Source organism: Fonsecaea erecta (genome assembly GCF_001651985.1).
Source record: "Fonsecaea erecta strain CBS 125763 chromosome Unknown Scaff7, whole genome shotgun sequence".
NCBI classification, from domain to species: domain Eukaryota; kingdom Fungi; phylum Ascomycota; class Eurotiomycetes; order Chaetothyriales; family Herpotrichiellaceae; genus Fonsecaea; species Fonsecaea erecta.
The window spans coordinates 1,992,551-2,006,620 of record NW_017387250.1 but is presented as its reverse complement, the minus strand read 5'-3'; the positions used below and the strand labels follow the sequence as shown (position 1 = coordinate 2,006,620).

The following is a 14,070-nucleotide window of genomic DNA, read 5'->3' as shown; positions in this document are numbered from 1 at the left end:
CTCCTGATTTCGACAGATTTCACCAAGAATCGTTGACACAGTCAACCTACTTGCCAGGCCGTCTTCATGACACAGATACCGTCTTAATCAGTTGCGGTCGGGCCCCGCGTCGTCTTCAGCCTCTTCTGGCATCATGTCTTCGCTCGACAGATCGCGCTCTGCCCTAGGGAGATTTCGACGAAGGATTTTTCCAGAGGGGGATCGAGGGATTTGCGTGACGAAGATGACACCTCCTGTGATGTGCTTGTATGAGATGAGCCGGGCAGCGACGAAATCCTTGACCTCCTGCTCCGTCAAGGGAGGCCCATGGCCACCGCCTGATCGAACCACATATGCGGTTGGAAACGTCTCCGACAGGCCTACCTCGTTCCTCTGGATCTTCCCGCTAATAGCGACATCCGAAATCTGGGGATGCTGAATGAGAACACTTTCGATCTCGCTCGGCGAGACTTGCCACCCTTTGACTTTCAGGGTCTCTTTGATTCTGTCAGAATAATACAGGAGACCATCCTGAACAGCCACCCGATCACCGGTGCGGTAAAACCCATGAGAGTCGAAGGAATCACGGTTAGCCTCTGGATTCCCCAGATACCCAGAGAACATTGTCGGAGTCTTGATCAACGCCTCTCCAGCCGTGCCTTCCTGGACAATCGGATTCCCATCCTCGCCCACCAACTTCATTTGAGCATTGGGCATCAATTGCCCGACACTTCCCGAAAGGTCCCTTGTTTGCGAACTGCCTAAAGAGTGCCAGCCTGCCTCGGTCGTCCCCCAGCATTGGGCGATGACTGCCTCGGAATCCAAGACATCGTACAACTTGTTCTGCACGCTTGCAGGAAGAGCGGCACCGGCAGAGATGACATAGCGGAGGCTTTGGAGAAGGAGCTTGTCTGAGGCGGAGAGCCTGGTCAAAGCGCCAACAATTGGTGGAGATACTGGGGTATCAGTAATGGCGTACGTGTTGAGGGCTTGCAAGTATTCCGAAAGCGACCACTTCGGCAGAAAAAAAGTGGGAAGACCCAATCGCAGGGGCAAGACCAGGGCCAAAGGTGATGCAAATGCGTGAAAGACAGGTAGACAGATGAGTTGTGATGGCTATGAAGCATGTCAGTCTCGTTTCTGCAACTTTTGTTTGGAGACGACAGGGGACAGTACTCGGTATTGTCTGCTACGGAATGCATCTTCCAAGGTTGAAGTCAAGGCCACGATATACCGATGCGAAATCATGGCCGCCTTGGGCAGACCGGTTGTTCCACTGGTCATGGCATACACGGCGATACGTTCTTGGTCAGCTTTGCCATCTGCGGCGCGAGCCGACCAACTACACTCAGCCCCGAGCAAGAGTGTACGCCAGCTGGCATAACCTCGACCTTGGACCTGATGTGAGGTGCTATGGGACCCAATGACGAAGATTTGGGAGTCGGTTTCGCATTGGGCGAGTGCTTCGACCATTGGTTCCATGCAGTCCACCTGGGCGAAGATGATCTTGGGCTTTGTGAGACTGAGCAGATGGATCAATTCATCTTTTGTGTATTTGGGATTGGACCCAACAACACGAGCTCCGGATCCGATTATCGCCAACCAGATCAGGGGGTACCAGATCTATCCTCGACCCCAAGTCGACCCCCTGGTCAGTCAAGTCACACAGCGTCAAGGTGAGGCAGTGGGTGCGGCGGCAATAGCCGGTTTTGAGCGACCGGGGGAAGACTCACGTTGTTAAAGGAATGCAGGCACACGCATTCGCCGTCTTTCAGATCCAATGCTCGAAGGCTGTGGATCAGTTCACGGACGGTCTGAAGAGCCTGCTGGGCCGAGATCCTATTGGAAGGATCGTTGGCATCGATGAAAATCTGCACACCAGGGTCACAAGAATCAGCATCCAGAGCCAAAGAGTGGAACAGTTCAAGCAGCCTACCGGGCAACTATTGTCATATTGGCTGAGATTGGCAAAGGCGAACGTCAAGATGTCAGTGGAAGGTATCTGGATGGATTTTGGAGCTGTCCAGACAGGATCGACGGCATCTGCGGGGGATTGTTGCGACAGAGACATTGTGTAACGATGGCTTGCAGACAGCGAAGACAGGTGTCACAATTCTATGGACGGTCAGGTGGGACAAGAGAAGCAAGAAGCACACCTCTAGCGAACACGAGTGAGAAGGAATGACGGATAAACGGTAGCAATCTGTGAGAGGAGACCGATCCTGCGGTCAGAGGAGCACAGGAGGCCTGGAAAAATTCGACGATACAGCTACGACCGGGAGTGAAATGGGTCTTTTAGGGATAAGTGACTAGGGGAGGTGAGTGAAGCGGATGAAAATTTTCGGTATGTCACTGACTACCAAGGGACTGCAGGGGTGATGAAGATGAGGTTGACGCCAGGATTATTATTGTCAGGGACGTCGTCATCACGGCTTCGTTGGGACTGGTGTGTCTCGACAACGCATTCAAGGTAGGCAGGAGCAACAACAACAGAGGAACTTTGACCAAGGAAGACACAGCAGAGGTGCGAATTGTGAGGTGTGAGGTGTGAGGTGTGAGGGTGTGGTGATGTGAGAGGTGGGAGGTGAGAAGCGTGTGTGTGTGTAAGAGAAGAAACGTGCAAAGTCACCACCATACAACAACCAGGAATGCAGAGAGATTCTGACAGCGGCTTCATTAGTCACCTCCAGCAGACAGAAGCTACTCGTCTCTCTTTGGTCGTTGGTCCTTGTTGCCTACGCCCTGCTCTTTGCAGTTTCCCCCGTGGTCGTGGCCTCGACCCCCTCGCCCAGCCAGTGTGAGCACCAGAGTGTGGGAGATGCAGAAGCTGCAGGAGAGGCAGGAGGACAGTGAGAAGGCAGAAGGCAGGAGGCGGAAGTGAGAGGAGAGGAAAGAGACTGCGGATGCATCAGATGGATGCACTGGCACTGGCACTGGCACTGGCTGACTTCCCTGACTTCCTCCCTCGAGCGCCTCAGCTCTTGCCATTCTCTTCTCCCACCCCCCAATTGGCCCAAGCGAATCGATATATTGGCATGACCATCAATTGGCTACCGACAAGACAAGACCAACCTGCAGTAGCTGGGCCATTCCACATCCCTGAACAATCGATCCAAATCCGTGGGTCCAATGCTCCTTTGGGACTCTCAATGCTGCGGCATGCATCATCCTTATCCTCATCAGTATCCTTGTTCCCCCCAGTCCGAATCCAGTCCTATGGACAGCAACACACGAACACGAGCCATCCCACGCATTGGTATTCCTACGTGCATGTTCTCCTCCTCCTCGTCCGACATCCCACGGAACAACAGCACTTCCTCCCCAGCATCTCGCCATCTCCCGTCTCTCGCCGCTCGCTTCGCCTCTGTCGTGTACCTCAGTTACCCTCAAGCCGGTCCCCTTCTGAGCTCGCCTCCAGTTTCTGTCATCCTTCGGCTTCGGCTGCGTGATTTCTCATTACCCACGTTTTCGAGTCACCTTCTACTCGCCCCCGTCTTAAACCGGCTTGCTCACCTGGTTCAGCTGCTCAGCTTCCTTCACTCTTCGCCAAGTCACTTGCCACCTGACCTCTCTGTTCCTTGCTCACCCTGATGGGTTTCTGAGACGAATACACTACGTACTGCAACACTGTCTGAATTCACTTGTCTGGAACTGAACGAAACAAGAACACACTTGGCATTTCCATTGACCGCTTCCGCTCAAGCGTTCTCTCCCGTTGTTATAAGGCTTCCAGATACCTTCCTTCAGATGATCTTATCCTATCCTATCTCACTGCGCACCATCCACATCTGAATCTCAGGTATCTGGGGAAACAAACAAAACAAACCTGGTGAGTGCCCGGCCCGTTTGCCCAGTTCACGGGGTTCAGACTGCCTCACCTTGCTTCACTGGCAATCTTCTCGTTCTCTGGGACACGAAATTTCATCCCTTCAAAGTCGTGATCATGGCTGGATTGCTGCTAGCGTCATTCTCATCCCGTCCACGAGTTGAATTTTTTCTCCAGGTGAACCATCACCCGTGATCACCTTTTTTACTGATTGTGATCCTGTTTGTCTCTTCAGTTCTCTGTCGTAAACGCAGTTGTTTGACCTACTTCAGCATTTTCGCTAACAAAACGCGTCTAGTCCTCGCACAATGGCATCTGCAACCTCTCCATCCCTTTACACCCTCGAGTCTCAACAGCAGGACTCCGTGCGCTTCCATGTCGATGAAAAAGGGGTTATAGCGACTCATCTTGTCCCCCAGGACCTCTTTGACGACCCCGACGATCCCAACTATCCGATAACACAAATCGATGGCGCAGAACGCTTGACTTTGTCTCGAGGAGCGTCAGGGCTAGCGCCACCCGGAGCTCAAGTCGCACAGGATCACACATCCTCCAGATCAGGTTCAGTCATCCTCGAGAAGCAGCCTGTACCCGAGATAAAGATGCCTGACAAAAAATACACCCGCGTCTTGCGTAACCTACGGTGGACTATTTTCTCCGTGTATCGCCGCCTCAACGCCCTGGCTCTGACTGCCAATGTCATTGCCATCATTGTGCTGGCTACACAGCATAACCTCCTCTCCATGTCACCAGAGTGGGCTGCGACGGCCGTATCTATCAATCTGACTGTGAGTGTCCTGGTCCGACAGGAACTGGTCATCAATGCGCTCTTCTGGACATTTGGCCAGTGTCCCCAGTGGTTCCCACTGCGTTTCCGTCGGCTAGCCGCAAAGATCTATCATCTGGGTGGCCTACATAGCGGCGCAGGCGTATCGGCAGCAGTGTGGTTTGCCTTCTTCAACGTGTCGACGGTCAGAGCATTACAAACTGGAGCGCTGCAAAGACATCAGAACAGCATACCCATCATCACCGTCGTCCTCGATGTCCTCCTGATCTCCATAATCACTATGGCTCACCCCGGCATACGCGCGAGAATGCACAATCAATTCGAGTTAGTCCATCGCTTTGCCGGCTGGACTGCCGTGGCATTGTTCTGGGCCGAATTCGGACTCTTGACAGATGCAAGAGTCCACAGTGCCTCCATCAACGTCTCAGCGCAACAACTGGTTCTCGGCAGCCCTATCTTTTGGACTCTTCTCATCGCCACCATTTCAATTGCGTTGCCGTGGATATGGCTGCGGAAGGTTTCGGTGAATGCAGAGCCATTATCAGATCATGCTATCCGCCTCCACTTTACATATACAAACTTGCCTCTCTGTGCTGCCCCTCGGCTTTCGGACAGTCCGCTCATGGAATGGCATGCATTTGCCGGCATCCCAGGAGAAGACGGCTGCGGCTTCTCTGTCCTTGTTTCCAAGGCTGGAGATTGGACATCACGGTTGATCAGGTCGCCGCCCACGAAGTTGTGGGTTCGTGGCATTCCCACGATGGGGGTGCTTCACGTGGCTCCGATCTTTAGGAAGATGGTCCTAGTCGCCACTGGCTCGGGCATTGGTCCCATCATGTCACTGTTGCATAAGAGGGACATCTCGTGCCGGATACTTTGGTCGACTCCTGATCCCGAAGTCACATACTCCAAGCGCGTCATCGAGGTTGTTCGTCGAGCTGATCCTGAAGCTATCATCATCAACACCACCGTGTCAGGAAGACCGAACCTTGTCAAACAGACCTACGAGCTGTTTGTACTGTCAGGCGCGGAAGCGGTGTTTGTCATTTCCAACCCCAAGGTTACTAGAAGGGTGGTTTATGACTTGGAGAGCCGGGGAGTTCCTATTTTCGCTCCCATCTTCGATTCATAAGGACCCACATCAAGTGTTTGGGGCCCAGACAAGAGCTGGGAGTCTTGCATATATGGGAGATGTTGTGTTTCGGGATCGTGTCGAGTTCTTGTTTGGCGTCTCAGAGGATAGCGGTGTCATTTGCGGGAGCATTCGCTGCCACGGGTAGTCCCCTTCAAATCGATCGCAGCGGTTGACAAACGCGCTCGTCGCAGCTCAGGGGTTCCGGGCTTATTTCTTTTGTCTTTTGTCATCACAAACTCTCGGGCTTGGACTTTTCAAATATTCGACATTATGCCGTGCGTATACATATTCAAGGTGGGCCTGATCCACAGAGCATTTTATCGGAGCGCTGCACCACAGAAAGTCTCCTCGGCATCGGAAGAAGATATCTGACAAACCTGACAACCTGCAAGTGATAGAGTATGTATCAGAAGATGCAAGTCCCCGTTCAGAGGCTTCACATGATGAGTTATTGTGCCATACTGTATGCTTTACTTCTCGTAGATGACTTGGTCGTCCCATATCCTGGAAGAGTGCAGTCGCCACAGGTATTTCTGGGAGTTGACAATAAGCGAGCAGACTCCGTCCTCGAGGACGAGGGGCATCATCCACGGGATATACTGTAGCATAGTTACATTCCCATTCTACTTAACGCAACGAGAAGAACAAAGCCTAGATTTCTGGATTGAGTCCCGGCCAAACAGTTGTCCAGCACAAGCTGATTATGTCAACCCACGCCGACCACGCGCTCTTCGACCTCGACGTCCTCGCGTCCTCGAGGGCGTTTTCAGGAACTCCGGTTGGACTAAAATAGTGTTATGGGTAGTAGAAAACTCTCTGTCCTGACTCTCTCCCCTGCTGTGCGCAAGGGCGAGCACGATTTCTGAGTTGCCTAATCGCTTTTGTCATCCAACCAGTCCGATAAAGCTTTCCTTATCTGCTGCTTTCCCTTTCTTCTGCTAGAGGTTGCAGCTCGGGGGGTCTGTTGTTCATACTCAAACATCCAAAGCCTCTAAACCTTGCTCCTGTCCCTGTGCCAGGAGAAAAGTGGTGTCCGGATGATTTGTGTCCAGCGTGAGATCTCCATGTTTCGCCAAAGTCGTCCCAACGCGACGTCCTCAGTCTTGTTCGGGAGTCCTCGGACGCCTCGCCAACTTCTTTTCCGAAGGCTTGAAAACCTGGTCGAATGCCTTCTTGTGAGACTGTCCCATCGCCACTCGGATCTTACTCGCGTCGATATCTGCCTTGGAGATGCCCGCCCCCTGCTGAAGAAATCTCTCGAAGAAGCGGATGTCCTCTTGAGCTTTGTGGTACATGTACTCGTATACATTTCGCTTCGGGCGTGAAGGGGGGTTGATGTCGGATTCCGCGTCAGATTCCTCGTCGGATGCCTCGTTGGATGAGTCCTCCAATTTTATCACCTTGGGCTCGGGCACCGGCGAAGGGGCTGACGGCACAGTTGGCTCGATGCATGTTCTCGTAGCTTTCTTCTTCTTCCTCTTCTTCTTCCCCTTGATGATCGGTGTAGGGTCACCCGTGCTTGCCCTATCCTCCTTGCCATCTTTAGTTAGAGTCTCCTGATCCAGGCTCTTCCGCTTTCTCGAGCAAGATGTCTGAATGGTGCCTGATGCCGTTTCCATATTCCTATCTCTTTTATCCTCTGAGTGTGCCTCAGGAGAGTATTCGCTTGTGGTGACTTCTTGCTTGGTTCGGTCGGAGGTAGGTACAGACATGTTGGGCAAGATCTTCGGTGCTGAATGAGGCTTTCTCCGCTTTGAGTGACTGTTGGAACGATGGTCTTCGACTTGTTTTCGACCCGCATTGCTTGTTTGAGGGAAAGTCGTAGGCAAAGGTCCCTGTTGGTAGGGAATGTCCATCGCATGTCTGCCAGGAAAACTGTATTGATCTTCCAAGAAGCCGATCAGGCCAGTGAAGAAGCGGTCCACTACGGTCCCAGACGCTGGAAAGTATCTGGCTGGGATGCGAGAGGCTAACGAACGGCATGTTGCAGAAGTACCCTGGATTGGCCTCAGCACCTGTTTCCGGAGGACCAGTGGGCATGTCGCGTTGACAACTTTCAAGGCTTCGTTGAGGATAAACTGCGGCCACGGAGGGGATCCTGCATCTTCGCTGCCCTCAACGCCCCGTAGAAGACCCCCGACTCGTCGAAGATGATCTGTGATGAGAACAGGATGCTCGGGAAACAGCCTAAAATCGAGGACATCAGTGCCAACTTGAACATGGGACAATGCTGACGCCGTCATTGCGCGAGGCGCGATGGGAATTGGTCGTCCTGGTAACTGATGTGTGATCCGAGCGCTCATATCTGCTGGTGAGAATTTCAAATTTGAATTTGGCGGGATAAGATCGTTTCGGGGTACGGCAGACTTAAATGCTGCCGGTTTGTTGCTCTTCAACTTCGAGGATTCCTCCATAACTAACGCAGATGAAGCAGGATTGAAGATCTGGGCGTTCAGAATGAGCTCTCACTCGGAGACCGAGAAGATGACAGAGAGGGTGAACTGGTATGTGGTAGAATGAAGCAGCCGACCGATTTCAACAACGCAGAAAGTGAAGGATGAGCCTGTGTCTACTGCCTAGAAGGACTTGCCTTCGCGTGGGACGCCCGTGCCATGTGCTAAGTGGCCCGCGGGAGGGAGTCGTCAGAAGTGAAGAGACCGTTCGACCGGCTCTGAGACAAATCATCTCAGAGAACGACAGCAAAGCGAGAACCAAGGTGGACCACGGCCCTCGACTAATATGGCGTTTGATTCATGTCACAAAGGGTGTCGTTCCATAACCTGGAGGTTACGTCGTAGCCATATTCAAGCGAGCATCGATATCGTTCTCCTCCGATACTGGTGCTGGAGTCACTCATCGGCGAAGATCCAGCGTCCGCCCTTCATAGCCTCTTGATACCGCTTCTCAACCTCCTCCCTCTGTCTCTGGCGTGCTTGCTCCTGAATCTCGGTTTGCTCTTGCGTGGATGGAATATCAACGTCCCAGAACCCTGGAGGGGTAGACGGTAAAGCGAAATTCGCCCTGTGCATCCTTCCATACTCTTTGGCAAGCGCGTTCGCCCGAGCTTCATGCACTAGATTTGCTCTCGCCAAAGGCGTCAATGAATGTATTTTGTGTGCTAACCCAGGCCCGAGGAATTCACGCAAGAGGTCATCATCACAGACGTTAGGGTCACGGGGCAGTGTTTCTGCCAGGACTCTGAATTTCGTCCCACAACATTCCGGTCGCATACAGCCGGGTAGACATTTCCTCGCTTCCTTGTTACGGACAACATCCTGGAACGCATAATCGAGACCTCCAGTGTATTTGGGGTTGACTTTGAAGTGGGAGAGATCGAGCTGAAGGAGGGGCCGGGAACGGAGAGGCTCATTCTTCTCTGCTGCTTTGTCTGTGACAGGAGCCTTTCTGACGGAACTGGGACGAGGAGGTACAACGGCAGCAGGCGCGGGTGCTGTTAGCAATGTCTGCAAGCGCTGGCGGGGAGAAGTCTTTGGATAAGCACGCTTTTCCGGTAGATTTTCTGTATCGTCTCGATTGTGATCAATGCCATCTTCTGTAACAGACGAGATAGCTCCCGCTCCTCGCTCACTCGAACCTCTACATTTCGACGTTCGGACCGTGCGACTTGCTGAGGGAGCATTTGATTCGATTTGTGCCAGAGGCTCATTCTTTTCCATACTGCTGGCTCTCTGTCGCTTCCGACTGACATTTCTTGGCGTTTGGTCGTCGCTCGGCACCAGGGGAGAAGACAGGTGTGCGTTCTGTGAGCGTCTTCTCTCCTTGCGGAGCTGATTCTTCAAACTGTCAATCTCCGCTTGCTTCTCTGCGTCCTTCCGGAACAGCTGGTCGAGCTGGGCCGCAAGCTCTGGCCCGACCTCTTGCGTCTGAATATGTGCCTGACGCAATTCCTGGATCTCGTGCTTCAGCCTCTCATTCTCGCGTTTGAGGCGTTCAATCGTTCCATTGCTATCCTCCAGCTGCCGGTGGAGTGCTTCGCTCTGCGTCAGCGCAAGGCTAAGGGTCGATGCCAGCGACGACGTAGAAGCAGACATGGCGGGCTCGGTGAACGGCTCAGATAATTGCCGTGTACATCAGGGGAGGCGCGTCAGAAATGTTGTATATTCCTTAGTCAGCTTGGGGAGACGCGATGTGGGGCAGCCACCCGAGCAGATCTCCAAGTAGCACGGAATAATATTACTCCCGTATCTTAACTCTATCGAATATTCATGCAACCCGTCTAGCCCACCCAGCCTGCGCCCTTGAGATGCCGAAAAGGAGACGGAGTGACGATGATGTTGGCAAGCAACCAACGCCTACGAAACGAAGTCGCACTGGGTCCAAGCGAAGTCTGCTGGACATCAGCGACGAGATCCTCCTACGGATCCTGTCATTTCTCCCCATCAAAGACTTACTGAAGGCGGAGTGGTGAGTACCTCACAGGACCTGCTCGCTGGACTTTTGCTAATCCACCCTCCCCCCACAGTGTCTCGCGCCGACTTCATTCTCTCGCTACCGACCGCGGAATCTGGAAGGTGAAATATATGCAAGCATGGGTGCGACCGCGCATGCGACGTATACCTTCTGCCGGCATAGGGCGACAAGATCACTCAGTTGATTGGAAAAGCCAGTTCAGAATCAAATCAAATTGGTCAAAGGGCCAGGCCAAAGTAAAGGAAGTCGAGGTCGCTCGTCCGCCCACACCGCCTGTGATTGCGAAAGTCCACCGAGGCATGATATTCACGGTGGATCCAGCAACTGGCTTGCGGGTCTGGTCGCAGAGAGACGTGACGAAGACATCGAGAGCGCAGATTCGGCTTCGTGCGACGTCGGCAGCCACCTGCATGGCCGTGGAAACGATCGACGATACAACTTATATTTTGCTTGGGTTTGATAATGGGTCCCTTGCGATTTACCTCTACGATCGGAGGGGTCACTTCGAGCATCGGTTAAGCCACCAGTCAGCCGACGGGCCTCTAACGGCGATTTCTTCAGCCTTCCCCTACGTGGCGACGGTTTCCAGAACAAAATACCTCAGTCTGTATCAGTGGGACTCGAAGGTAACTGGAGCTGGTGACGCCACCAATATACTGACCATTGCTCGACTGCAGTCCGATGCGTCCTTTGCGCCTATTTCGGTAGGTGTGAGACGCGCACCAACCCACGTCATTGCGACCATCGCCTATGCGTTTAGCAGGTTTCAATCCGGGTGGTGTGTTGGGTTACAGGAGATCCGCTTGACCACGACCGGCAGACTTGTGGACAGCAGACTGGCCTCAACCGTTGGGCCTCCCTACACAGGTTGGAGCAAAGGAGACATGACCACTCGATCGACAAGCTCCCTGCCGTTACCTCTGCACCCTCAATTGATGAACCCGCCCACATCTCTTTCCTATCAACATCCGTTCCTGATTGGGACGTTGGCAGATAACACCATCATGTCGTTCCTGGTGACTTCCAACGACCAACGACTAGAAATTAGCGCCGGAAGACGTCTCTGGGGTCACACGTCAGCAGTTTCAGGCGCGGAAGTCAACAACCGGGGCAAAGCAGTGTCGATCAGCTGTCACGGAGATGAAATGCGAGTTTGGGAACTGGAGCCTGTGATGGCGACTGAAAGCCAGCCTCGGGCCAGCACACGGGTTACAGCAGTCGACGCATTTTCTGGTGGCATCGGGCTGTTGGCTCGACGAGGTCCTGGTCTGGGCCTGGCCTTGGGCGAGATGAGCCGCGAACTAGAGCTCACTCGACGGTGGGTTGGTTTCGATGATGAGCAGGTGGTGGTGCTGGGCGAACGAAATCAACGACAGATCATGGCATTGTACGATTTTACGTAGCATCTAGAGGGGCTTGAAATAAACAAACACAGATTGAGAAAGACCTCCCGGGCGGCTGGGCTGTCAGATTCTGGCAATATCCGGCACCGAGGACAGCCAAACTGGCCTCAGTGGTATTACTGTCAACTCTGTATCCCCCGTCTCGTGATAACCGGGCTTATCTGCAGCAACGACGAATAGGAGGCAAGGAACCTTTCCGCGTGGCTCCAAACGTGACAGAAAAAGGGCCTTGAACGATCCAGACCAGCGGTAGACGAGGGCAGTGCAGTTATGCAGCTGGCTAACCTACCTAAGTCGTCAAGATTGTACCAGTACCAGTACAATGGCACGAATGAGCAGAGTTTTAGAGGCCCTTGAGCCCCTTGTGCCCCTTCCAAGTATGACGTTGAAAAAACCCCGGGGTCTAATAATTCTGCCAATCCACGCCGCCGGCCACTTTTTCTCCATCGCATTTTCTCCTCAGCTTTAGTTGACCAAGCGTTCACTTTGCACACAAAGACCAAACTCGACACTCAGCCTCCTCTTCTATCTGATTCCTCTTGAGCTCGACAGCTGGTACGTGTCCCCGGCTTCTCGTCATCCTGCACGAGCTGTATGTGGCCAAAACCGAGAATTGACTGAATTTTCAGGTTCTCGAAACAAGCACGCACCAAAACATCATGGACCGTGGCTGCTACAACTGCGGCGACTCTTCGCACCAGGTACTCGCGACTGTTATCATTGACCCTACATCCCCTTACTCTACTTCAGGCACGCGACTGCCCTAAGAAAGGCACACCCACCTGGTGAGTCCATCTGACCTGTTTGCCCGCCATCAGATCTTTTACGACCGGTCGACTGACATGTCCACAGTTACAACTGCGGAGGTACGTGGCACAAGTCACTCTCAGCCTTTGCTCTTACTTACCTCTTCCAAAGCCGAAGGCCACGTTAGCCGAGAATGCACTTCTGCGCCCAAGCCAAAGTCTTGCTACAAGTGTTAGTCCAAGCCTTGAACGACGCGCTCATCCACACACACACATATATTGATTCCTTCGCAGGTGGGAATGAAGGACACTTTGCACGCGACTGCCCACAGGCTGGTCCTCCTGGAGGTGCAGGAGGGGCCTGGGGTAGCACCGGCGGGAACACTTACGGCGGCGGGTCGACTCGAGAATGCTATCGCTGCGGGGGGCAGGGCCACATAGCGCGGTAAGCCACTTTTCTCCCCCAATGTTGGATTGAAAATCTGCTGATCTCCTCAGTGACTGTACTTCCGGCGGCGGCGGAGGCCATGGCGGCGGATTTGGCGGCGGGTTCAATCGCGGCGGCGGGGGTCAGACCTGCTATGTGAGAGAGATCCTCCCGCCGACAAGTCTGAGATCTGTACTAACAGTTGACAACCAGTCTTGTGGCGGCATTGGCCATATGTCTCGGTAAAGCACGGTCAAACTTGTTGCTCCATGCACCTAGCTAACTATGGGCCAGTGACTGCACCCAGGGTCGTTCTCAAAAATGCTACGTATGTCTCCCGGTGCCCCAGCGCCAATCCATACACTGACATGACATGTAGAACTGTGGCGAACAAGGTCACCTCTCTCGTGACTGCCCGTCTGAGCCCAGCTCTGAGCGCATCTGCTACAAATGTGAGATCACCCTGTTCCCATGACCGGACTCTTCTAACCATGCAACTCCAGGCAAGCAACCAGGACACTTGCAGTCCGCTTGCCCCAACTAGTCGACTGGCGCTAGCATCTTGACGAACCGACCACTACTTTTCCTTTCCTATCCAACACAAAAAAAATGGTCCCTATGGATGGTTGATGATGTAATACCACGTCTCGAGCATCACGATGACATGACGACACGCATTCAAGCAAATGACAATACGTTACGACAGACTTTCAAAATTCCAGATTCGGCGATGGCTCATCATCCTCGGCGAACCATCTGTGGTTGGTAGAAGGGCCTTTCTGAAACCGGGTGACGATGGGAAGAGATTTCGAAAAGGTCTTTGCAATGCAGGAGCACGTGGACGAGGGAGAAAAGGAGAATCTTGAATGGATTTCGTCGGGAGCGACAGACTGAATGAGAACCAAGGACATTCACCAGATGTACCCAGCTGAGGCAAACTCGGTTCGCTGGAGGGGGTAAAATGTTTCAACCGTTTGACGGGTCAGCATGCAGCTCGGCGCACTGACATCAAGCATCAAGTTCGCTTTGGGATCGGCGCCAGCGATGTGCAAAGAATCCCGGGCGGCAGAGGTGAGGTCGAGGCCGGCTCGGCTTCCTTGTGGGTTGAGACGATTCATCTCGACAGAATCGATAACGAATGAGAGAGCTTGCCTTCCCTTTCAGAGTAGTCTTGCTTTCCGTTTTCCTGTCATGTGATGTTGTGCTGCTGTTGTGAACTTGGCGACAGTTTCGTTGTCTGGGAAGCGGACAGTGGGCCCTTTCTCTGTAGGTAACTTCCCCAGTGTACGGAGCAGGTCGGTGTGGCACTCTACGAGTAGATTCAAACAGAGACGAT

The 14,070-nt window shown here is 53.2% G+C and overlaps 6 protein-coding genes across 6 annotated transcripts; 3 read left to right on the top strand and 3 right to left on the bottom strand.

Annotated features, from left to right (window-relative positions):
• Window positions 1-87: 87 nt before the first annotated feature.
• Window positions 88-2,050, bottom strand: AYL99_08598 (hypothetical protein; the record flags this gene model as incomplete). The annotated part of the gene is made up of 4 exons (XM_018840106.1): window positions 88-1,095; window positions 1,156-1,602; window positions 1,713-1,850; window positions 1,916-2,050. 4 exons carry the CDS (start codon window positions 2,048-2,050, stop codon window positions 88-90), a joined length of 1,728 nt encoding a protein of 575 aa, XP_018691227.1.
• A 2,063-nt stretch (window positions 2,051-4,113) lies between these two features.
• On the top strand, window positions 4,114-5,724 carry AYL99_08597 (hypothetical protein; the record flags this gene model as incomplete). The annotated part of the gene is made up of 1 exon (XM_018840105.1): window positions 4,114-5,724. The coding sequence occupies one exon, from the start codon at window positions 4,114-4,116 to the stop codon at window positions 5,722-5,724; it is 1,611 nt and encodes a 536-aa protein (XP_018691226.1).
• Window positions 5,725-6,824: 1,100 nt separating this feature from the next.
• Window positions 6,825-8,141, bottom strand: AYL99_08596 (hypothetical protein; the record flags this gene model as incomplete). Its single annotated transcript, XM_018840104.1, has 1 exon — window positions 6,825-8,141. The coding sequence occupies one exon, from the start codon at window positions 8,139-8,141 to the stop codon at window positions 6,825-6,827; it is 1,317 nt and encodes a 438-aa protein (XP_018691225.1).
• A 435-nt stretch (window positions 8,142-8,576) lies between these two features.
• On the bottom strand, window positions 8,577-9,779 carry AYL99_08595 (hypothetical protein; the record flags this gene model as incomplete). The annotated part of the gene is made up of 1 exon (XM_018840103.1): window positions 8,577-9,779. The coding sequence occupies one exon, from the start codon at window positions 9,777-9,779 to the stop codon at window positions 8,577-8,579; it is 1,203 nt and encodes a 400-aa protein (XP_018691224.1).
• A 212-nt stretch (window positions 9,780-9,991) lies between these two features.
• AYL99_08594 (hypothetical protein) lies at window positions 9,992-11,561 on the top strand (the record flags this gene model as incomplete). The annotated part of the gene is made up of 2 exons (XM_018840102.1): window positions 9,992-10,152; window positions 10,211-11,561. 2 exons carry the CDS (start codon window positions 9,992-9,994, stop codon window positions 11,559-11,561), a joined length of 1,512 nt encoding a protein of 503 aa, XP_018691223.1.
• Window positions 11,562-12,220: 659 nt separating this feature from the next.
• On the top strand, window positions 12,221-13,300 carry AYL99_08593 (hypothetical protein; the record flags this gene model as incomplete). The annotated part of the gene is made up of 10 exons (XM_018840101.1): window positions 12,221-12,262; window positions 12,312-12,346; window positions 12,414-12,427; window positions 12,480-12,539; window positions 12,602-12,752; window positions 12,806-12,890; window positions 12,948-12,976; window positions 13,042-13,062; window positions 13,114-13,186; window positions 13,238-13,300. 10 exons carry the CDS (start codon window positions 12,221-12,223, stop codon window positions 13,298-13,300), a joined length of 573 nt encoding a protein of 190 aa, XP_018691222.1.
• Between the last annotated feature and the right edge of the window lie 770 nt (window positions 13,301-14,070).